Source organism: Carcharhinus amblyrhynchos, chromosome 13 (genome assembly GCF_965287045.1).
Source record: "Carcharhinus amblyrhynchos chromosome 13, sCarAmb.v2.hapA, whole genome shotgun sequence".
NCBI classification, from domain to species: domain Eukaryota; kingdom Metazoa; phylum Chordata; class Chondrichthyes; order Carcharhiniformes; family Carcharhinidae; genus Carcharhinus; species Carcharhinus amblyrhynchos.
The window spans coordinates 58,032,657-58,057,909 of NC_137336.1; the positions used below are offsets into that span (position 1 = coordinate 58,032,657).

The 25,253-nt window shown below is 41.6% G+C and overlaps 1 protein-coding gene across 2 annotated transcripts in view; it reads right to left on the reverse strand.

Moving 5' to 3' along the window:
• Positions 1 to 23,976, reverse strand: part of cdc23 (CDC23 (cell division cycle 23, yeast, homolog)) — a 30,951-nt gene extending 6,975 nt beyond the window's left edge. The window contains exons 1-10 of one of the 2 annotated variants that reach the window (XM_080201740.1): positions 23,821 to 23,976; positions 20,883 to 20,955; positions 20,236 to 20,373; positions 18,115 to 18,157; positions 16,543 to 16,648; positions 14,979 to 15,111; positions 12,393 to 12,570; positions 9,674 to 9,771; positions 4,141 to 4,222; positions 2,520 to 2,673 (exon numbers count right to left, since the gene is read on the reverse strand). In XM_080201740.1, coding sequence (XP_080057866.1) covers positions 2,520 to 2,673; positions 4,141 to 4,222; positions 9,674 to 9,771; positions 12,393 to 12,570; positions 14,979 to 15,111; positions 16,543 to 16,648; positions 18,115 to 18,157; positions 20,236 to 20,373; positions 20,883 to 20,955; positions 23,821 to 23,924 — 1,109 coding nt within the window. In that variant the 5' untranslated portion in view covers positions 23,925 to 23,976. The other variant, XM_080201741.1, reaches the window with a different exon arrangement.
• Between the last annotated feature and the right edge of the window lie 1,277 nt (positions 23,977 to 25,253).

The window sequence follows — 25,253 nt, forward strand, 5'->3', positions numbered from 1 at the left end:
ATCAACCTGCATTTAAATGAATGTTGGATTGGGTTCTAAGGGGCTGAATGACCCATTCTTGTTCCTATAGTACTAAGGATTTAGTATTTACTTCAGCACTCTGGTTTAAGACACTGTCAGGACCTGATGTGACGTGGAGATGCCGGCATTGGACCGGGGTAAACAAAGTAAGAAGTCTGACAACACCAGGTTTAAGTCCAACTGATTTATTTGATAGTAAACTCACAAGCTTTTGAGGTTTCCCTCTTCGTCAGGTGAACGAAGAGGGAAACCTCGAAAGCTTGTGAGTTTCCTATCAAATAAATCGGTAGGACCTGATGTGCCAACTAACTTGATGGGTCTGCACAATAACAACCCTTATAATCATAAGACTGCCTCCAGTTTGTAGCATAATAATATCTCTATTGCTTCTTATCTCTAAATAAATAGATTCTACCCTTGAACCCTCGAGGACAGTCTCTGTCCAGCACATATTCTCCTTAATCAATACTGCCATTCATCCTCCTCTCTTTCTTTCCCTATCTTTTCTGAACACCTTGCATCCAGGAATATGTAGTCCGCAGTCCTGCACTTTTTTTGAGCCAAGCCTCCATTATCGCCACAAAATCATATTCTTAAATAGCTACAGTGCTTGCAGTTCACCAACCTTATTTACTGCACTCCATGCATTCACACGCATGCACCTGGTTTAAGCCTTACTACGTTCCCTCATACATGCACTCTGGTTTCTCTTGACCCTATAAATATTTTACCAGGCGAATTCCATGCGCCACCAACTGGTGGGAACAAGAAAGACAAACCGCAAGGAAATTACAAAGAAAAGTACAGCCGAGAAACAGGCCCTTTGGCCCTCCAAGTCTGTGCTGATCATGATGCCTTAACTAAACTAAAAAAACCTTTCTACCCTTGTTTGGTCCGTATCTCTCTATTCTCTTCCGATTCATGTACTCATCTAGATGCCTCTTAAATGTTGTTAATGTGCCTGCTTCCATCACTTCCTCTGGTAGCACAGTCCAGGCACCCACCACTCTGTGTGAAAAATGTCCTCCGCGCATCTCCCTTAAACTTTCCTCCTCTCACCTTGAACCTGTGCCCCCTTATATTTAATACTTACACCCTAGGGAAAAGCCTCTGACTATTGACCCCGCCTACGCCTCTCATAATTTTGTAGCCCTCTATCAGGTCTCCCCTCAACCTCCGTCTTTCCAGTGAAAACAATCCTAGTTTACTCAACGTCTCCTCATAGCCAATATCCTTGAAACCAAGCAACATCCTGGTGAGCCTTCGTTGCACTCTCTCCAGAGCTTCTGCATCCTTCTGGTAGTGTGGCAATCAGAACTGAATGTTATACTCCAAATATGGCCTAACCAAGGCTGCAACATGATTTCCCAACTCTTGCGCTCAATGACCCTGCTGATGGAGGCAAGTGTACCATATGCTTTCTTAATCACCTTGGCTGCCCACGTTGCCACTTTTAGGAAACTGTGGGCCCGCATGCCCAGATCCCGCTGTGTGTTGATGTTTCTAAGGGTTCTGTCATATAGTTCACACCTAAATTACAGAGACAGCCCAAAAATACAAGTACTTATAATGGGGCACTTGAATCATCCTAATCTAGACTGCAATAATAATACTGAAAAGGCAAAGAGAGGGAAGAGTTTATGAACGACTTTCAGGAGAATTTCAATGTCACCACCTTCACAATTCAACAGAAAAGGAAAGATTACTCGAACTAGGTCTTGAGGGGTGAGATGGTGAAGTGGATCAAGTGACAACAGGCAAACATTTATAGGACAATGATCATAGTATCTCAAAGTATAAATTGGCTCCAGAAAGGGCAAAGAGCAATCCAGAGTAAAACTAATTAATTGGGGGAAGGCCAATTTCAGTGGGCTGCGAGTGGATCTTGTCCAGATAAACTGGAATCAAGGACTGTCAGGCAAAGCTGCAATTATACAATGGGCTGCCTTTAAGAAAGTGATGGTTCAGATATAATACAGGTACGTTGCCACAAAGGGGAAAGGTCAGGCAACCAAAGTCAGAGCTCTCTGGATGGCGAGAGAAAGAGAGTAACATGAAGCAGACCCATGGTGTGTATGACAGATTTCAGGTTGACTATAAGAGTGAGAACCAAGTAGAAGACGGAAAGTTTGAAAGGAGAATTGTAACATAACAGCAGCAAAGAGAAGTGGGACTAACTGAATTGATCTCAGACAGCCGGCGAGGCAAGTGTGTAAATTTCCTCCTTCTGTGATATAACCAATCTATGATACCTAAGGACATGTCAATGCAAAAGCTAATGGATGCTGAGATGCTGCCAATGATATGTATAACCTTCAAGCAAAGGCAGGTACTAAATCTTACATTAGTTCAATTGGACCAAATCTATTCTACAGGATGGGAACTGATGCATTATTCAATGGTGTTTTTGTTGTGAATAAATGGAAAAGAGTTGCAGGGTTTAGATCTGTATCAGTTTAAAGACGTTTTGTGTGTGAACAGTCAATTGGCTTGTATACCTGTAGGCCTGAATAGCTGCTGATATGTTCTTCATTTCCATGTACTCATGACCCATTAATGTCCAGGCACCAAGGTAGCGAGGATTTAACTTCAGTGCTCGTTGGAAGTACAGGGCTGCTTTCTCATGTTGAGACCTTAAACTGTAGTAATTGCCTTGATGATGAGAAAAAATATTGGACTCACAATTCAGATACAGCAGCTCTAAATCATACAGATTTGAAGATCCTAGGATTAAATACTGATCTACACTTAGCCAAGCGTCCTCAGCAATACAGTAATGGGGGTGTTACAATTAGTTTTAGGATCACTGGCATAATGCATAATATGCATATATTAATATGCATAATATAATGCATAAAATGCATAATATTCTTCACATGTGAAGGGCCTACTTGGCTCAAGTTCTAGCACTTGTGGAGCCACGTCTGAACAAAAGGAGGCAATAAAATGTAAGCAACCTATAAATGGTGACCTCACTTAAATTTTTCAACTCTGGTAGATATGAGTGACCTCAATAGTTTGCACTTCTGCATTGCTCCATTCAGCTATGTCATGCATCACAGAATCAACGGCTGCCCAAGACCGTGAGGAACTGCAAAACGTCGTGAATGTAGCCCAATCCATCACGCAAGCCAGCCTCCCATCCATTAACTGTCTACATTTCCCGTTGCCTCGGCAAAGCAGCCAGCGTAATTAAGGATCCCATGCACCCTGGACATTCTCTCTTTCACCTTTTTCTGTCGGGAAAAAGATACAAAACTTTGAGGTCATATACCAACTAACTCAAGTACAGCTTCCTCCCTGCTGCTGTCAGACCTTCGAATGGACTTACCTTGCATTAAGTTGATCTTTCTCTACACCCTAGCTATGACTCGAGCACTACATTCTGCACTCTCGTTTCCTTCTCTATGAACAGTATGTTTTGTTTGTATTGCACGCAAGAAACAATACTGTACGTTAATACGTGACAATAATAAATCAAATCAAATCAATACCTCACACTACAAGGTAGAAGAATGAAGCTGTGCACTTGCAATTCCTGACACAGTAAACCCATTGTTACATCCAATTCCTGGCGGTCTTGTGATGGCAACAGATCTGAATTCCATTCAACTCCCTGGTATTTAATAGAACATATTTCCCTGATTTCTCTACTATGTTGCAGAGGAGGGGTTTGGCTGGGAGATAGAGAAAGAATGTAGCTGTTCCATTGCGAATTTTCAGCTGACTTCAATGCAACCCTTCTAATGAACTGAATGCCAAGTAGAAGAAGAGCCCTAATGTGCTGTGCCACTGGATGCTGGACAGTGCAGCTGACTTGTGATCCTTTACGTAGATTTCTCAATCTCGGCCACAGGAGAGATCAAGCGCAGGCACGTTTCATAGGGAGAGGAAGAATTAACTTGGTTTCAGAGAGGCAATGGAAAAAGCAGCTAGTGCAGAGGACTGAGAACATCGAAGAAAACAGGAGCTAAAAATATAACGCAGAAATCTCACTGGGTTCACCAATTAATAATGGGTTAAACAGACAGGGACTGCAAACCAGAAGAAGTACTTGAAATCAACTCGAAGTTGATTGATTGAAAAGGCAGTCTGCTGTTGAAAATGAATAGTACTCACCAATCACACAGCAGGTTTCTACTCGATACTTGTCGATTTCACAGAGGTTGTGAGCCAAGTAGCTCAGCTCAGGCTTCATGTTCTAAGAGAGAAATAAAAACACAAATTTCCACAACTACTGCAAAGAAAACTGTTCAACTGGAATAACAATTTACTCTTCTTAATTCAAAGTTACTTAAATCAAACAAACTGATGAATCAACTGGAGATGATCAAAAGCAAGCTGTGCATGTGTATTTCAAAGGGAATTTAAAAAGGATGACAATCTGATGCACTAGGGTTGGAAAAATAATTGTCCTCCTTTTGTACCTTTATGGATGAAAGGAACATTTCCAAAAAGCTCAATTTATCCTTCAAGTGAATGTGCATGTTGTCTGCTGAAGACATGGACAAGCTTCAGCGCCCAGAGACATATTTTCTCTTCTCTTCCCAAGCCTTCTGTAACATTAGCACTTATTATCCTTTAGCAGCTGACATTATTTTGCAAATTAGAACGGAAGTCAAGGATTGCCCGTGTGGTTCCCACATAGATTGGAAAATTCCCCATATAACAGGTCCAGGGACAATACAACATTTAAACAAGTTTCTTCTGATTTAAACAGTGCAACATTAACTCTCATCAAATCCTGATCCTATTTACCTCCATCTCCTGCTTTCTTTCAATTTCTCTGACAAGTTCTACTCCGACATCCAAACCCAAGGAGGAGTTTTCTCATTGAAGGCCTTACTGCTTGTTTTAACTCAGTCATCAACTTCTCACCTCCCATGCCTAAAAATCTCTCTCCCTCACATCACCACAGTGTCTTTTATTCATCTAACTTGGACAAATCCCAAGCCAAATAAAATCTATCAACTATGCTTTAAAGTGGACATCCAGTTTAAATGTTAGTGGATCCAGTTTCACAGCAGAATTCAGGGAGTATTTTCTATTATTTTCATTAAGCATTTATAATCTCCCAAAGGGCAACACAGTAGTTAGCTCTGCAGTTTCACAGTGCCAGGGGGCATGGGTTCAATTCCGGCCTTGGGTCACTGTCTGTATGGAGTTTGCACATTCTCCCCGTGTCTGCGTGGGTTTGCTCAGGATGCTCCGGTTTCCTCCCACAGTCCAAAAATGTGCTGGTTACATTAATTGGCCATGATAAATTGCTCCTTAGTGTAAGGAGGATGTTAGGGGATTAGTAGGGCTTGGGTGGGATTGTTGTCAGTGATGGCTTGTTGGGCAAATGGCCGCCTTCTTCACTGCAGGTATTCTATGCGCTGTACAAGAATGACTTCCAACCATCTCTCTCATAAATTACTAAGCAAGCCAGCAGTCAAAGATGACCGACTCTCAGCTTTTCCCTCTCTCGGACAGAAGTTCAGCACTTCCCTACAGTAGCACAGCAAGGCCAGACACTTGAGCCTTTTTGTTATCAATCATTGTAAGCAATCGATGGATTAATACTTTCTGCAATGCGGTAAGGGTTGTTCCTCACCTCTGTGCAACTGACTGGTCATCTAATTAATGGACCACTGCTCCTACAATACAGTCAAAAAAAACCCAATGCCCAACTCCTCCAAAATTTAACTTTTCCCATCTGCCAAACAAAAAGTCTCCACTTCAACTTTGCCAGTGTTTGGAACCAAACAGGAATAAATTATTATAAAAATATAGAAAGACATGACTGGGTGCAATGGTGACTGGAGGCTAGCGATGGGGAAAAGATATGTGTCAGATAAGAAGCTTTTGTGTTATTTTGACCAGAAGTGAAATGTACTGAGAGGGCCTCTCCTGTTATACGAACATATGAATTAGGAGCAGGCCATTCGGCTCCTCAAGCCTGTTCCACCATTCAAAAAGATCATAGTTGATTTGATTACGATCTCAAATCTATATTCCGACTACCTCGGATAACCTGTGACTTCTTTGACGGTCGAGAATCTATCTATCTCTGCCTTAGCAACATTCACTGCCACTGTCTCCATTGCTCTCTGTGAAAGAAAGAGTTCTGCAAATTCACAACCTCAGGGGAAAAATATTCTTCTCATCTCCATCTTAAATGGAAGACCGCTTATTTTTAAACTGTGACCCCCTAGTTCCAGCCTCTCCCACAAGGGGTAAAAGACTTTCAGCATCCACCCTGTGAAGTCCCCTCAGGGCCTTATATGTTTCAATAAAATCACCTCTCAATCTTCTAAACTCCAACGGATACAGGTCCAGCCTGTCCAACATTTCCTCCTAAGATAATAACGCCTTGGTCTCCAAGTCCCAGCATTCCAAGTATCAGTTGTGTTTTTCCTGCATCAGAGGCAGCGTTCAGTCTGCATAAACTTGCAGCTGAGAGAAAAACAAGTATTTGACACAAGGTAAGAAACTGAGCTCCGAGTGAGCCCTTCTAGTGAACATATGGGAGATCCAACCAACAAGTATGTCAATAGATGAAGGATGACTCAAGATGCAGGAGTGTCATGAAGGCAAGAGATGATTATTGTTGAATAGGGTTGCACAAGAAATGATAAAAAAGTGAACTGAAAGAAAATGTCATTGTACTTTGACAGTCATGAGGAAGATTAAGATGGGGGAGTACTGGAAACTGTAAACTGCAGACATCCAATATATCAAATTTTACAACAGAACGTGCAATGAAGTTGGACAGCTTTGAATGATGTGAGAAAGTCATAGTGGGTATACGGCCTTGTTTAATGGACAGAAGTGTTTCTGAATCAATCCTCAACTATAGCACAGAGATTTGACAGGAATCTAGATAGCTATGAACATACCTTTGGTGGAAGGCTATTTAACAGTAATTTGTTAGAAATATGCACAGGGAGACCAGTCGATGGCTTTAGAAATGTGTTCAAGGGCAGAACCCAAGAGTTGTGGAAGGTAACCAAGATGACAGCTAGCGAAATAGTTGTGTGAAAACCATATTGATAAACATGGAATACATGCAAGAATAAAGTATTACATTGGAGCAGGAAGAGTTAGAATAGAATCATAGATTCCCTACAGTGCAGAAGGAGGCCATTCGGCCCATTGAGCCTGCTCTGACCACAATCCCAACCAGGTCTTATCCCCGTAACCCCATGTATTTACCCTGCTAATCCCCTTACACTAGGGGCAATTTAGCATGGCCAATCAACCTAACCCGCATATCTTTGGAATGTGGGAGTAAACCGGAGCACCCGGAGGAAATCCACGCAGACACAGGGAGACCTTGCAATCTCTACACAGACAGTGACCTGAGGCTGGAATTGAACCCAGGTCCTTGGCACTGTGAGGCAGCAGCGCTAACCACTGTGCCACTGTGTCACCCATGAGGTTCTGCCTTCAATGTGTTCCTTTCAAATTTTTTAAGTACACAAAACTAGAGGACTCGAGATGGAGTTGATTCAGGCCGTAGAGACTAGAAAAATCAGCTTTTCTGTAAAGACATGAACGCAATGGTAAAACGGAAGGATGGGACTGATTGAAATTTACTAGTTGAGAAAGTCTCTGCGCAGGGACTCGGCAATGGCAGCTGCTTGAGTTCACACGTTTTATGTCAATACTTGTTGCATTTGTAGTGCCTTCCTTCCCAAACAGCTGCTAATTTGCCCGAGAAAAATCCCAAGTAGTAGCAAGAGAAAATGCTGGTGTTTGATTAACAGGAAGGCACTGGTCCTAATTACTGGTTAGCTGCAGTTTCCCAGCAGATGTACCAGTCATCATTATAATCCCTGATCACCTTGACCAGGCTACAGTCTCTAGTCTACAGGTTAAACTTAAAATACTGATTCAATGGATCAGTGAAAAGCTAGCACCAGTGTAACTGTTTTCATCAATAAGTTCGAAGTATATATAACCAACCATACAGTGCTGATGAATAATACAGGCCATTTTCACTTTGTAACTAACTACAGGTTCTCAATCTTTCTTCCATTGTCTCCTCACAATGTGATGTTGAGCAAATAGTTCATCAGGTAAAATTTAGGTTAGAGAATTAAAACTTAATGATTGTTCATATAGATTCAGACTGGTGTAATTAATCTGCTCTGTACTAGAGGCTGATGGTTCCTTTCAATGCCATTAAGGGATTAGGCTGATTTACAGCATCTCAGATAGATTTCTGCACCAGTATTATTTTGTTGAGATTTGATTGAGATTTATTTACCAGTATAGGTGAAGGATGCTTATATAGGAATTCTGAGTTATATTCGACTAGAAGCATCAACTGTTTCTCTTCCCACAAATGTTGACAAACCATGAGTATTTCCAGCATTGTCTTCATAGAATCCCCAAAGTGCAGGAGAATGACATTCGGCCCATCAAGTCTGCACTGACCCACCAACAGAGCATATTACCCAGGCTCTATCCCCATAACTCCACGTATTCACCCACTAATCTGAAAGAATTTATTATGCTCTATAAAAATTACGCAACAGTTAAGTCATAGAGTCATTATGGCACAGGAGGTCATTCAGTCCATTGAGTCCATGCCAGCTCTGTGGAGCAATCCAGTTAGCTCTATTCCCACACTCTCTCCCTAAAACTCCGCAGGAGTTTTCTTTCAGGAGCCCATCCAATTTCCTTTTGAACCTTGATTATCTCTGCCTCTACCATCATCGTAGATAGTGAATTCCAGATCATTACTATTTGTTGCATAAAATGTTTTCCCTCACATTTCCTCCCATATCCATGGTTCAAAACATTAAATTTATGTCCCCTAGTCCTTGTACATTCAGCCAATGGGACCAGCTTTTCTTGAGTCAACCTATCTAAAGTTATGGTAATCTTCTACATCTCCATTAGATTTCCCATCAACTTCCTTTGCCACAAAGGGAATAATCTCAACTTCTCCAGCCTAATATTATAGTTAAAATTCCTGGAATCATTCTGCTAAATGACAGAGGCTTGTTAGATTTGTAGAATGAAAATAAATGCGACAGGTATGAGTTTTTTTTAACCTTTCAGGAAGGCAGTAACTCTGAGTGGGATATGAGTACAGAACTGCCTCTGGTATCTCTTGACAAAACAACGTACGTTGGAGACTAATGTGAGGGATTCACAGCCAATCACATCAAACCCTCATCCAGCATTCACACATGCACTTTCACTGCAGGGTCCACTGAAGAGTAATCAGATAATCCAGAAACAAATTACACAGATTAATTGTAATTATTAAATTATAAATCACACAAATTATTTTGCCAGGACTGAAACCCAATTAACTCAGAACAAACCTAGAATGTAACCCAGGATTCACTTTTCTAAATAGCTTATTGCTGTACTGCAAGTGTCTTTAGTATAGAATGGCAGGGGAGCTGGAGGGTACAATTTTACATAACTGATATCAATACCTAAATACAATAGGTCTCAGCCATTGTCACAAAGGACACCTTAGTTTTAGTCACAAAATTGTTAACAGAATGTATCACTGATTGAAATACTATGGAATAAATGAAAACTTAAATCAAAAATAGAAAGCATAACTAGACTAATATTGAGTTTACTGGAACAGACATCAGCCCCATGCATCCTTAAACCCGTGAACCAAAATAGCCAGCCTTACCCGAACATACAGTAGATTAGACAACGTGTCCATATTCTCTATCCTGTATGGGTCTTGATTCCGTAACTCATTGAAAAGGGTTAAAGCTCTGTCAATGTCTAAATATTAGGGAGCAAAAAAATGGAAAAGTAGCTCAACGTTTCCTGAATACATGACACAGATTACAAACAATCACAATAAATCAAAAGTACCCTTTGTTTTCTAAACACAGGATAACACACTCTAGCATATATCATTCAGCAGTAACACACTTGCTGCTTAAGATAATCTCACAACTCACAAACGTAGACATGTAAAGATATATAAAATGTTATTTTTAAAACACACTAGTGTGGTACAGAAATAAAAAAACAGACGTTTATTCAAAAATTAATATAAAGGCACCCCTTGCCTCATCAGGTGGTTTTATTTGTACAAGTAAAATTTATTGTATGAGGCAGCCATTCATAGAATAGAATCATAGAATCCTTACAGTGCAGACGGAGACCATTCAGCCTTACAAGTCTGCACTGACCACAATCCCACCCAGGCCCTATTCCCATAACGTCTCATATTTACCCTGAAACTAAGGTCAATTTAGCATGGCCAATCAACCTAACCCACACATCTCTAGACTTTGGGAGGATACCCAAGCAGACACAGGGAGAAAGTGCAAACTCCACACAGACAGTGGCCCAAGCCAGGAATTGAACCTGGGTCCCTAGCACTATGAGGCAGCAGTGCTAACCACCATGCCAATTCTCTCAACCATTATCTCAGCTTCCCTCACAGGCCATTAAAGCATTATTTTTCAATGCACAATGGGGAATCCTCCAATTTTATTAAGTGCCCAAAAATAATGATATGTACAAATTCAGATTTATAATTTGTAAAAGCCCAAACTTAAAGCCCACAGAACTGCAATGTAAAGCAGGGGCCCCAAAGTGCAACTAAACAAATGCTCTGCAAAAACAAAAACTGTGTTGATCAAGAGACATGTTGAACTTAAACTTAGCAAGAGAAACATTGTTACGGATCCCATTTCAAGTGTTACACATGTCTGTTTAATCCTAGAAACACTAGCCCCATTTCCTCTCTTACAGAAGTTAAAACGAAGATTGGTAAGGGGGCTTTGGTCTGGATTTTCGACTTGATTGCTCTGGATTTTTCAGTGTAATTCACCTGAACTTGGCACAAAATAAAAATTGCAGAGTCTTTAACGCAAATTGTGTTTAGCCAAGTTGCATTTCCATGATGTTCTGTGCCAGTTTTAAATCATTCCACAAGCAAATCTCATCCTGTACAAAACGAGCTACCCCCAAGGGTGAAACTGATTACCATTAGGAGTTTCTGCTAATTGTATTTGCTTGTAGGCTTTCAAGGAGAATCTAGAAATTAAGTTGGGTCTTTTGGGCACGAGGACACTAATAGGTATATTTTAAAAGATTTATAATGCAATTTCATTTTTTTTATTTACTAAGGAACAGGCTAAATAAAAATTTTAAAAATAAATAAACCAATCTAAATAGAAAACAGCTTTGTATTTTTAATAAAGTCATTTCCAACAAGCAAAATATTTTCTGAACCATGTTTTTGTTAAAGTTGTTTAAAACATTTGCTAGTCTATGATAGATTATACATTTACCAATATGTATGAGTTTGAGCAGGGTGTAATTTGTGCTGTAATTGTCAACTGTACGCAAAGTTTAAACACTAGATCTTTCTCTTTAAGCAACCGATAAATCCAAGCTGAAATCCACATTTACTCTCAACCTTAGCACAGCACCAAGTTGCAGTCTCTCTTCAGAGGGGTCTTCTGGCATAAAGCGATATGCAGCAACCAAAATCTGCCACATTGTCATACAGGGTTATTGGATCTGAAGGTATTCGTTATCCCGGCACCAGGATACAGCTACTGTGATGTCATATTAAGTGGGTACAGTAAGAAGTCTCACAACACCAGGTGAAAGTCCAACAGGTTTATTTGGAATCACGAGCTTTCGGTGCCCTGCTCATCAGGTGATGAAGGAGCAGCGCTCTGAAAGCTCGCGATTCAAATAAACCTGTTGGATTTTAACCTGGTGTTGTGCCCACTCCAATCCAACGGCGGCATCTCCACCTCATCACATTTAAGTGGAGACAGAGACACGTGTTGGTATTTAGCTTACATTTTTAGAAAATATCCAGATGCCAAGGACTGTTGAGTGGCAACTCCAATGACACAACTGACAAGTCTTGCATCTAATTTTGTCATCTACAAAATTATATCAGGCAAACAAGCAAAGAATTTGGTGGATAAGAACATAAAATGTTGGAAAAGCTCAGCAAGCCTGGCAAGATCTGTGGAGAGACAAACAGGTAACGTTTCCAGTCTGTGTGCCCCTTCTTCAGAGCTCTGTGGGCATCATTATAGACTCAAAACGTTAACTTTGTTTCTCTCCGCAGATGCTGCCAGGCCTTCTGAACTTTTCTGTTTTTATTTCAGATTTTCAGCATCTTCAATATTTTGCTTCTATTTTAAGGATTTGGTGGAATTGGGTTGGATCAAGGCCAGGTTCTAGCTACACTGAGAGTCATGCTGAGACAAAGCTTTTACTGCAAGCATTCCAAAGCTTCTGAAAAGGTTGACAGGCAGGAAAGGAGGCCGAAAAATTGCATTTTAAAAAACAAATTACACACAAAATTTGAGATCATCCCAATTTGATTTTAAGATAGTGAAATGAAGAGACCTCAAACTGACCTCGAACATTGTGATAAGCCACGGCAATTTGGGAGATGATATAAGTGCTTTTGGAGAAGCCAGCATCAATTAGGTTCTGGTATTTTTGCAGTGCCTCCTCAATCAGCTGCAGTTCAGTGTAGATGTGAGCCAGGAAGAACTCTTTCATCCATGTACTGGGCAGTACCATGGGCTTGAGCTGGAAGAGGAATGCAAAGGATATCAGGTATCAGTAGTGTATACAAGCCAAGGTTGAAGTCACTGCCAGAGTCCAAGTGCCTGGGGAGATCCTTGAATTTCCATAAAGCAATCGAGGCAGAGACCTTGGAATCATTTAAGAAACCATACTGCAATAGGTGAGGGTGGGATTATTACAGATTAATGATTAAACCAGGTTTCCTCATCTGTAAGTATCATGATCTCCTCTAACATTAGATCCATTAACGCATCCTACATGAAGGACCTCCAAGTTAGCTTTAAATGAGCCAGAATAAGGGGCTTTAAAATGACTGATCCAGACATTAGTGAATGCCTGGCTTGAAAAACCAGACTCAAATTAAAAATTGGGGATAGACCCAACTTTTACAGCAGAATGATCATACAGCAAGTGAACAAAGCCTGTCACGATCTCATGGGAGTGTGAATTAAGCTAATGTACCCTCCTGCTTCAGCTTTTATTCAGCACAAAGCTTGTACCATAATTGGAAGGGACTTGTATTTCTAGTGTTCTATTGTACATTGCAAAGATTCCACAGTACTTCATAGTGATTGGTTTGAAGTGCAGTCACTCTAAAGCAGGCAAACATGGCTCAGTAAGGTCTCACTGACAGCAATGAAATTCAGTAACTAGTTAATCCATTGTTTGTGGAGGAATATTGGCCGAGACACAAAGAACTCCTTGCTCTTCTTCAACTGTCGCCAGTGCATCTTTAATATCTTTCTGAATGGGCAAATAAATTGGCACCTCTGGCAATGTAACACTTCCTCGGCAATGAAATAAAGTTTATTTATTAGTCACAAGTAAGGTCTACATTAGCATTGCAATGAAGTTACTGTGAAATTTTCCCAGTCGCCACACTCCAGCATCTGTTCAGTTCAATTCACCTAACCAGCATGTCTTTCAGACTGTGGAAGGAAAGCGGAGCACTTGGAGGAAACCCACACACGGGACAACATGCAAACTCCACACAGTGGCCCAAGTCAGGAACGGAATCTGGATCCCTGGCGCTGTAAGGCAGCAGTGCTAACCACTGTGCCACCCATTATGAACTCCCCTTAGGGTGTCACCACTATTAACTGTGCTCCTCATTTAACAAGAGGTGCTGTGGGAGAGTAAAGTCTCTCTCTCTGTCTCTCTCTCTCCGTCTACCCTTTCCAGAACAGTGGACAAGCTCAGAATCTGAAGCTTGTTGGACAAGATCTGTTGGCCAAGACCTTAAATTGATAACTTGATATTTGAACTTATGGTTTCCTTTTCTCTTATTACAGAACTACACTAAAGAGGAACTTCAACCATTAATACGTCCAGTGTCAGGGTTTTATTCCACTTTCATTCACTTTTTAAATTGCAGCAATCTTAAGGGCCCGATTTTACCATTTTGATTCTAAGTGGCAAATCTGGATGCAATTCAGATCCGACTTGGAAACCTGCTCTAGGTGCCCCATACGCACTTAGCCTGAAAAAAACATTGCGGGTCTGAATCGCACTGTGGGTGGGGCTTATTGCACCTGAAAAGCTGCTGTCCGATAGGAAATCTGAACTGCACATCTGCAGTGAGAAAAAAATTTGAAAAAATGCGTTCCTGTCACACCGCTCCCAGACCACAAAAAGCAGATAAAGCTGCCCGGGACTGATGGCCTCCACAGACATTACCCCACTGCCACAATATAACTGTCCCCCTTATCCAATACCTCCCCCCCCCCACCCCATCACAATCCTCTGCACCCTATCTCCCCTATCTCTGGCCTCCCCTGCTACCAACCACCAAAGAATGAAACCCCCTCCAGAGATTGATCAGGCCTCCCCCACCCCGCCAAACCCACTAGAGAATGATCCGGCCTGCCTCCCTCCCCCCCACTATCAACCTGAGTCAGAGAGCCGTTGGAAGCTCTGAACTTACCTCTTTAGAAGCTGAAGCGCTCGAAACAGACCTTTGCTGTGCATGTCTGTTTTGCGCCAAATTTGGACAGGCCAACATGCTGGTAAAGAGGGAAGTGCTGATAAAGTTGGGCGGGCAGCCCATTAATTCAATTTAAATGCATGCACATGCATTTAAATTGCCATTACACCCGTTTTGGGCGCAGTTCAGATCGTGACCATTTTTGGGCCTTGGTAAAGTGGGCAACTGCGTGGACATGGGTGCAGATCGCGCTAATGGCCCTCACACCTGACTTTACCCATTTTTGTACCCGAAAATGGGTGCGGCGCAATGGTAAAATCGAGCTCCAAGTCTCTGACGTCTAAAAACATTTCATGATTATTATGTTCTAGCAATGAAATTAAAAGCTCTGTTTTGAGTTGCCACTCAGCTGAAGAGAAACAAATGCACTCACTAAGCTACGAGCCATGAGAGAAACTCCCAGAAAAGGAATGAACTAGTCACGTACCATCTCCTTGTCGGTAATGAGATTGCAGAGTTCAAGCCAAGCTCCCCAATGCAGAGGTAGACTGTGCGTGGCTTCCACAAACACATCAATAGCTTCTTTAACTAGATCCAGTTTCCGCAGGACTACTCCGTACCTAATATATGAATGAATTTCAGCTTACAGAGAAATAAATATGTTAAACTGATCTATACTTTGATAATTCAATGTTAAACTCATCATGCAATGCAAAAACAGGCAGGCAGCTAGTTACAAAGCTGTGCGAGGATAGTAAATGCCATAAATGTAATTGAGGTTGAAATAGCTTGTGCCCTGAGAAACAATGGTGGCCAGTTTAAGTCATCTAACTCCTGAGCGCTCACTGCAAGCTATGACATCTCTTTAAAAAAATAAATATATGCCACCATCATCCAGTATTAATTTTTTTGCAGTCAGCCTGGCCTACTGCAGAACTCCTGAATGCGTGCAACGAAACCCAGAGCTCCATGGAACTCAGTTTTGAAAACCCCGTCTTAACAGAATTCTGAAATGAATTATAATTTGGCTCACAAAATCATCCATCCAAAAACAACCCACAGCTCTCCTCCTGTTTCTTTGATAATTCTGGACTTTTCACTCAATTCCCCGACTAGAAATCCATTTCCAAGGATTACTCTTAGAATCAATCCTAAATTTGCTTTTCACCACTTGATATTTGAGGCCCTTTGCTCGACCATTATGAATCAATCTGAAGTAGCCTTTGGATTTACTTCTTCTGTAGCATTTACTATCCTCATACAGCTTTACAAAGTCACCTTTCAAAGCTGAAACCCCACAAGAGCCCTCAGTCTTTCCTCATAACTCACTCTTCTGGCACCCCTGTATTGTGAGTCATCTGTCCATCACCCCAAAGTCTTGAATGCTTCGGCAAGCGGAACTGAGGCCAGTACTCAAATCAACAAAAACAAAATATTACAGATGCTGGGAATGAGGCGGGAGAGCTGGCAGCATCTGTGAAAATAAAAACAGTTAATGTTTCAGGTCAATGACCAGAACCAGTTCTGATGAAAGGTCATCTATCTGAAACATTAAGTCTGTTTCTCTCTCCACAGACACTGCCAGTGCTGCTGAACATTTCTCATGGTGCAGCCTGACAAAAGACCGAAGGTTGGAAGGAGGGCTCCTTGAGGCTGGCAATTGTTCGTTTAAACTAAGTTCTGCATTTTAGAAAGCCACCTTCTTACTTTGGGAAATTGTGAAGACAACAGGGTTGTGAAATATTACGATAGCTCATATTCCCTGATCACAATGTCACTGAGTACAGCTTCACAATGCAGTGCATTCCATCCAAATGGTTAGTTTCCAGCTGTCTTTTACCAATTCTGAAGTACAACACATGGCAATAAACAATCACTGAAATATGGAACAGTGCACAGATAATACCCATTGCATTCCCCGACATCACCTCTTCCCAAATACAAGTTGTGGGGAAATTTGGTAAAATCAGTTTCCCAGGATTGTCACCTACCTCATCAGTATGGACTGGGGAAAACAAGGCAGTTAAACAATCACATTAGCTGGTACATACAAGTATAGTCCAAAACCATCCAGTTCCCTGGCTTTGTGTTTTTTGCTCAGTTCAACTCGCAATTCCCTCAGAGACTCATTCTTCACTTGTCCTTTCTCCAAAGGTCCTGCCAAGCAAATAGAAAATAAACCTTCACACATATTGGCCTAGGGCAATGCTGACATGGCTTGGAGTCACAGATCACAGTCTAACAGACCAACAATCCTCTTTCTTCCTTTTCAAAGGACCTATAGTTATGTCAATAAAGCTGTGCACAGCCATGGTCTTTCAATATGAAAATGTAACACTGCTATAAGTCTTTATAAGCTTAATAGTTAAATGAAATGTATTAAAGCATCTTCTCTTCAACAGTTTAGCACATCCATTGAGGTTAGCTTAACCTCCCTTAACAGATTCTAGCACATGTAGTAAAATATATATGCCACTAATATTGCAAGTCAATAAAGAAAATTGTAGTCATCACCTCTTTCTTCAATACACATTAATGAATTAAAACTTCCAAATACAAAATAATGCATGATATTAATTTTAATCTGTCAAAGGAGGCTAAACTGTTTAATATGTTTAAGTCAAAATAACTAAAATATGATGAACACATTTGTGTGTCCTCCAACAGGCTAGATCCAGAGTCCATAAGGACATAAGACATCAAATACTAAAAGCAGGTTGCAGAGAAATACAATATAAAATAAGAAGACTATTTTCAATTACCACACCATATGTTCAATAATACTGCATTTAATTAGCTTTAAATCTCTCTGGCAACTCCCCATAGCCTTCAGGTCCTCATTAGGTCAAGTGGCTAAGTCACACAGGTCAGAAAAGGTTTGATCACTGGCCTAAACAGAGTTCAGTAAGAAGCTTCACAATACCAGGTTAAAGTCCAGCAGGTTTATTTGGTAGCACAAGCTTTCGGGGCGCCGCTCCTTCTTCAGTGAAGAGTTGCGTTTACAAACAGGCCCTTGTTTGTGAGCACACCTCTTCACTCACCTGAAGAAGGAGCGACACATCGAAAGCTTGTGCTACCAAATAAACCTGTTGGACTTTAATCTGGTGTTGTGAGATTTCTTACTGTGCTTACCCCAGTCCAATGCCGGCATCTCCACATCTAAACTGAGATGGCAGTGGGGTATTATTGATGGCCGCAGTCACCTGAGTTAGGAACGGAGAGTAGGAAGAACATATCATCTCAGAAAGTTCTGACTGATATTTGGCCAATGACTCTCCTGTTCTCCAGCCCCAACTTTGCTTAACACATAAGTGTGGCTGTAAAACGAGAATAGGGTCGCACTTAACATCTACGATTCCCATCGCAATCAAATATCATATTTCTCACACAGCTCACGGTTATACAAGAATAATAGGTAGGGGGAAACAGAGTGTGACTAGTGTATGTACTACCACAACCCAATAAAAATCAGCATCTCAGTTAGCAAATGCAAAACAAAAATTAAAAATATTAATCTTTTCATTATTATTTTAAACAAAAAACTCAATTGTGAAGTTTCATGCAATGGACAAAATCACAGCTTATTGCTATGATAACTAGTTATCGATGGAAGACAAACTTACCCAAACTGTCTACTGTTTCATCATCCTTCTTCTTTTCCCCAGACTAAAATACCAAAAAACAGTTACTAAACATTTAAATAACTTCATCCCATTATAATCAACATGACAGCACAGATTCAGAACTACAACATAACAGAGTCAGTAACTGGGATGATCTTTCCATTATCCATATTCCTTTCTGGATTATTGGTCCAGCCAATAATGATACTTTCCAGTGCCATGGTACTTCTGTGGCAGAATGCAAATTAACATTCCAAAGTTACTGAACTCTGCCGTGTATATTTCACCAGCTGATCCATTGAACCATGCCACACACAAAGAGAAAAATAAAAACTAATTGTTACAAGATGTTTGTAAGGATTAATTTCATCTGCTTTCCATCTTGCTTAACAACTTATTTGAAGAATAAACTTGCATTTATAAAATACTTTTCACATTTAAGCGCATTGGAATCTTGTATTATCAGAAGTACTGGCATTATAGCCAATAGGCACTTGTGAAATGTGGTTATTGCTGTTTTCTTTCCAATAAAGGATGAGAAGTCTAACAACTGAGAGCAGGGCAAGGACATTAAAAAATATTTGTGCAACTGAACAGCAAGAAAGGTTTGCATTTATATGTAACACTCTACAAAACCACCAGATGTCTCAAAGTGTATTACAATCAATGAAGTACTTTTGAAGAGTACTCACTGTAGGAAATGCAGCTGTCAGTTTGTGCACAGCAAGCAGTAATATGATAATGATCAGACAATTTATTCTTTGTGATGTTGTTTTAAGGATAAATACTGACCCAAGACACTGAGACATCTTCTTTCCTTCAAAACAGTGCCATGGGATCTTTCGTATCTCTTGAATAGGCAGACGGGTCCTTGTTTTAACACCTTACCCCAAATACAGGAACCTTGACAGTGCAGCACTCCCTCAGCACTGCGCTAAAGCGTCAGCCTCGAATTTGGTGCTCAAGTCCAGGATTGTGACCTTCTGATTTAGAGGCAAGAATGCTATCAACTGATCTAGGGCCGTCATTCCAAAAACTGGGAAATATAGTTGCCAATGAGGTGGGTATTTTCTGGACAAACCAAGTAAACAAACTAAAATTACATTCGGACAAAGAAAAAGGGGGCGGCTCCCCAAAAGGAGGGGGAATGGCCCGAACAGAAACAAAAAGTACAAAGGAAACTTAAGACACGTCAAATCAAAATGCAATTGTCGGGGTCTATAAGGCACCTCAGCCCCTGCAGTGCCCAATGGGCACAGAAGGCCTCGACTGTGCCTGCAGACACCGCGTGCTCCCTCTCCAGGGACACCTGGCTGCGAACGTAGCCACGGTAGAGGGGCAGATAGTCAGGACAGATGGCCCCCCAGATCGCCCGCTGCCTGGACCTGTTGATGGCGCGTCTTGCCAGGCCCAGGAGCAGGTTCACGAGGAGATCGGCATCCCGACCCTCCCCTCTCTGCACCGGGTGTCCGTAGTTCAGGAGCGTGGGACTGAAATGCAAACAGAACATCAATAAAAGGTTCTTCAGAAAATCAAAAAGGTAGTGCAATCTATAACACAAAACGTAGACGTGGTCCACGGATTCCTCGAGGCCACAGAAAGAGCAGTCTCGGGAGCCCGCGAACCAGCGAATCCTACAGTTGTGCGGCACTGCTGCATGCAGCACCCTCCACCCCAGGTCCCCGAGGTAATTGGGGGAGATCCCTCCGTAGAGCGACTTCCATTGGGGACCTCCGCCGCCCGATGGCAACAGGGCCCGCCAAAGTGTGTCCGGGCGACGGGCGAGGACGCGGTAGTGGAAGGGCCAACGAGGAGGACAATAACAGAATGCCAGAGGCATGGAATAATGAAATTGGCAGATGGAATTTGGAGATTCTTGACTATTGCCAATTTTTGTTGTTCATGGGGTAGGAGGATGGTTCCTCACAAGAGATAATGAAGTTGCTATCAGATCGTAGAAAACAGTGTATAGTATGACTCTATCTAAGAAAAGATGCTAGAAGATGAATTTCATCCCATTTGTCAAGGTTGGATTAAGAATAAGCTCCAGGGTGAAAGGCACCATCCAGAAATGCATCTGACGGATCACTACAAGTTTACTATTAACGAATGTTGCCTTACCAGATATCTGGAGTACATATACAGGAAATAAGCCTTCTGACTCTGACAACCTTTGAGAAAATATGCTGCACGGTCATATTCCTTTAAGTCAAAGTATGATTTGGCCAAAGTGTAAGCATCCAAATCCACCAGGTCTTCCTAAATAGAAACATATTTTTACAAAAAAAAATCAGTTACTCAAAAAGAAATCTCTCATGAAATGTAGACATAGCGCTACTCTGGATATTGCACTGAAATGCAGCTGATGTTCTCTGCCACAAAGTTACCAGGATTTTGTTAATGACAGAACTGAATGAAAAGGGATTTCAATGCTTCGCCTCATTCATTCATTCCCCAACCACCCCCTTCAAAACAGGGTACCAGGATACAGATGTAATTATAGCTTAATATACTGTTAGTTTACCCAAGCACGTCCTGCTCTACTAAAGCTGTGTCCCCTCTCAAACAGTAACAATGAGAAGGGAATCAATGCAACACTCCTTTTAAATACATTTTCTAATCTCAAACTAGCAGAAGACTGAAAAAAACCTTCAGTTCCAATGGTTTCAGACCTTTTAAAACTGTGGCATCTTCAATTCTGAGCTGCATCTAAAGCTGCCTGTTCGAAATGAGGGGAATCTGTGTACTGTTTAAAAGAACTGTTGTACCTCTGTCAACGTAGGGGCAGGTGGCAGCTCGTCTTTGGGAAGAGGATCCAGAGAGAAGGCCAACTCTGAAGCCCTGTGTATAAAAGAAAGAGTCAACCTTAATCAGAGCATCAGAAATCCAGACTTCTCCCCAAGTTCTGTGTAAAATGGGCAAACCCATCTGAATAGCTGCTTACTTTCCATTATCAAAAGAACAAGGGAACATCATTCATTTTGTCACCGTCCAGGGTTGCATAAACTTGTTAAATGTTAAGATTTTAGAAAGATATTTCTTTCCTGTCCAGATCTAAGATCCACTGCCAGCTTCATGCCTACCTCCTATAATGTATGACACATTAGGCAGAATAATTGGTAATGTTGTTCTATCCAGTCATTACCATGATTAGCTCACTGGAATTCACACCAACCTTTTCAGTCTTTGGATAGCAGAAGAGTAAATACTCAGCTCGACCAGACCGCGCTACAGACAGATAGTCAAGTTCAGTGCAAATAAAAGACCTAACTTGATTCCAGGACCAAAGGCACAGCCAGGAATTAAAAACAAAAGATTTAATTTGATCTGAATCCCTGAATAACGATGAAAGAGGGGGACAAACGAGTAGATATTCTTCTGCTACAACATTATTTTTGTGACACAAAGGATTCTGCTAAATTTGCAGATAGATTTTTTCCAATGACAGCATATAATCCACATCATTCAACAATGATGCACATGGATATGTGCACTGAAGAAATAATGGTCAAGATTATCACTGCAAGTTTATTAAAGTAATAATCACTAAAGTCTATAAATTGATTACTTTATAAAGTTAGCTGTTCAGAGTTGAAAAAAGTCATCTGTAAAAAAAAACAAGTAACTACAATTACACAATAACTACAGTCAATTTAACTTCAGTGGGGGGGGGGGGGAACTTCTCCAAACAATAATTAGGAACAAAATGAATTGTCAATAGACAAACACGGGTTAATTAAGGAAAATCAGGATGGATTTCCTCAGGGAAAATCATGCTTAGCTTGTTGGATGAGGTAACAGAGGGTTGATGAGGACAATGTTGCTGACGTGATGTATGTGGACTTCAAAGGTACATGGTACTATGCCACACAACAAACCTGTGAGCAAAGTTATAGCTCATGGAATAAAAGGGAAAGTAGCAACATGGATATGGAATTGCCTGAGTGACAAGAAATCGAGAATAGGGAGGACTGGAGGAAGGTTTGGAGTAGACTTCTCCAGGGAGTCAGTTTTGGGACCTTGCTTTTCCTGATGTGTATTAATGATCTTAGTGTGTAGGACACAATTTCAAAACTTGGAAGCATTATGAACTCTGAGGAGGATAGCGCAGAACTTCAAAAGGACACGGGCAAGTTGGTGGAATGAATGCAGAGAAATGTGATTAATTTTGAAAGGAAGAACGCGGAGAGTTAATATAAAATAAAGGCTTTAACTCAAAAGTGGATGCAGGAGCAGAGGGATCTAGGTGTATTTGTGTCTGAATCATCGACACATTGAAAGAATGGCTGATAAAATGTGCAGTATCTGAAACTTTATTAGTAGTAACAAAGAGTACAAGAATAAGCAGATTATGCTGAACTTGTATAAGACGTGAGTTCAGCCTCATCTGGAGTATTGTTTCCAGTTCTAGTCACTGGACCTTAGGAAGAATGGATGGGAAGGTATTGGAACAAATGCAGAAAAGATTCTCAAGAATGGTTCCATGGATCATGAACTTCAGTTAGTGAACAGATTGGTGAAATTATGAAGAGATCTGATCGAAGTATATAAATGTTTTTCAAGGGATTGATAAAGTAAACGTAGACCAAACGTTTTCTCTTATGGGGCAAGCTAGAACAACAGGTCACAGGTATAGGTTAAGAGGTGGTAGATTTAAAACTGAGATGAGGAACAACAACTTCTCACAGATGGTGGTGAATTTGTGGAAGTCACTGCCTTATAGAGCAGTGGAGTCTGAATCGTTGAATGGTTTCGAGAGGCAGACAGCCATATTTCCAATAACAAAAAGGGATGAAGGGATATGGGGAATAGGTGGGGAGGTGGATTTAAGACAGGGTGAGATCAGCCATGATCTGACTGAATGGCTTGAAAGGCAGAATTTGCCTACTTCTGTTCCTAATTCCGATGTTCCTATGTTCCTTTTCCTTGGGGAAGGAAAGGCTGGGGGGGAATCTGACAGAAGTATTCAAAATCATGAGGTTTCTGGACAGAATGGACAGTGAAAAAATTTTGCCACTTGTGAAAGGATCAACAGTGCTCAGATTTTACGTATTTGGCAAGAACAGCAAAAGTGATGAGAAAATGTCTTTTTACACTGTGAGCAGTTATGTTCGTTAATGCATTGCCTCAGTGTGTATTGAAGATGATTTCAAGTGAAGCATTCAAAACGGAATTAGACTATTATTTGAAAAGGAGCAACATGCAGGGTCAAGGGGAGAAGGCAAGAGAATGCCATTAAGTGAATCGCTCATTCGGAGAGCCAGTGCAGACACAATGGCCTCATCTGTGCTGTAATTCTGGAGGTGTTTCTAACTTTACTCTCATATTTAACCATTTAGAATATCTATTCAAAGTAAACCACTCTGCGATCCATTTGTACAGATTGACATCAGGCTGAGGTGTGTCAGCTGCACTGAAAGATCCTGACTGTGCTGATGAGCGGTGTGTCTTAAACCTTGTAGCATTATTGAGGAGTAGATAACAAGAGCGGATAACAGATTAAAGTGTAGAGTGGGGGAAGTTTGAAACGAGGTCTGCATTATTTAAACAGTGAGAATGATGGAACTACATTTAAACACACTGTTGCATCTGCAATGCTGCAAAGTGGAAATGCAGAGTTTCAGCTGGTCTTTGTGCTGGCCCAGTCTCCGCACTCGCCCACCGGCTCTCTCACTCACTCACTCATTCACTCACTCACTCACTCACCACTTGGCGCTTTGCAGCAGGCCGCGCTCCCGGCACAGGCCGCTCACCGCCATCAGGCCCCGCTTCACCTCCTTCAGCTCCGGGAACTCACTCAGCGCCGCCATCTTCCTCCCGCTCGCACGCACATCCAATCACAGCGCTGCTTCTCTCACAGCCAATCACAGCGCTGCTTCTCTCACAGCCAATCACAGCGCTGCGTCCATCTCAGCCAATCACAGCTCTGCTTCCCTTACAGCCAGTAAAAAGTCTGACGACACCAGGTTTTAGTCCAACCGATTTATTTGATAGTAAATTCACAAGCTTTCGAGGGGACTCCGTCTTCGTCAGGTGAATGGAGAGTTCTGGCCTCGGACAGAGCATATAAAGCACAGACAGTTTACAGATTACTGATTAGAATGTGAATCTTTACACCTAACCTGCTGTTCAAGTCCTGAAGTGGCCGACAATGCTAAACTCTCCATTCACCTGACCAAGAGGGAGTCCCCTCCAAAGCTTGTGAATTTACTATCAGATAAATCGGTAGGACTAAAACCTGGTGTTGTCAGACTTTTTACTGTGTTTACCCCAGTCCAACGCCGGCATACCCACATCATGACTTACAGCCAGTCACAGCACTGCCTCCTTCACATCCAATCACAGCTCTGTGTCCCTCTCAGCCAATCACAACGCTGCTTCCCTCACAGCCAATCATAGTGATGCATCTCTCACAGCCAATCACAGTGCTGCTGCCCTCACAACCAATCACAATGCTGCATCCTTCACAGCCACTTAGCAACGCCTCACCCACCAATATCTGCTCACCAGATTGGCCATTGTGCCTGCAGCCCAGCTGTCAATCATATCAATGATATTTTATTGTGGGGTGTCATGGAAAGGGAATCATAGAAAACCCAGAGTGCAGAAGGAGGTCTTTGGCCCATCAAGTCTTCATTCACCCTCAGTTAATTATTCCCAATCTAAATTGGTCTTTGTCCTTCTGTATAGAACATAGAACATTACAGCGCAGAACAGGCCCTTCGGCCCACGATGTTGCGCCGACCAGTTTTTTAAAAAAAAAACACTGACCCACAAATCTAAACCAATCCCTTTTCGTCCATAAACCTATCCACAGATCTCTTAAACGCCCCCAAACTAGGCGCATTTACAACCGCAGCAGGCAGGGCATTCCAATCCCTCACCACCCTCTGGGTAAAGAACCTACCCCTGACATCCGTCCTGTAGCTACCACCCCTTAATTTAAAGCCATGCCCCCTCGTGCTAGCATTCTCCATCCGAGGAAAAAGGCTATCACTATCCACCCTATCTAAACCTCTAATCATCTTATATGTTTCAATAAGATCCCCTCTTAGCCTCCTCCTTTCCAGCGAAAACAACCCCAAATCCCTCAGTCTCTCCTCATATAAACTCCCCTCCATACCAGGCAACATCCTGGT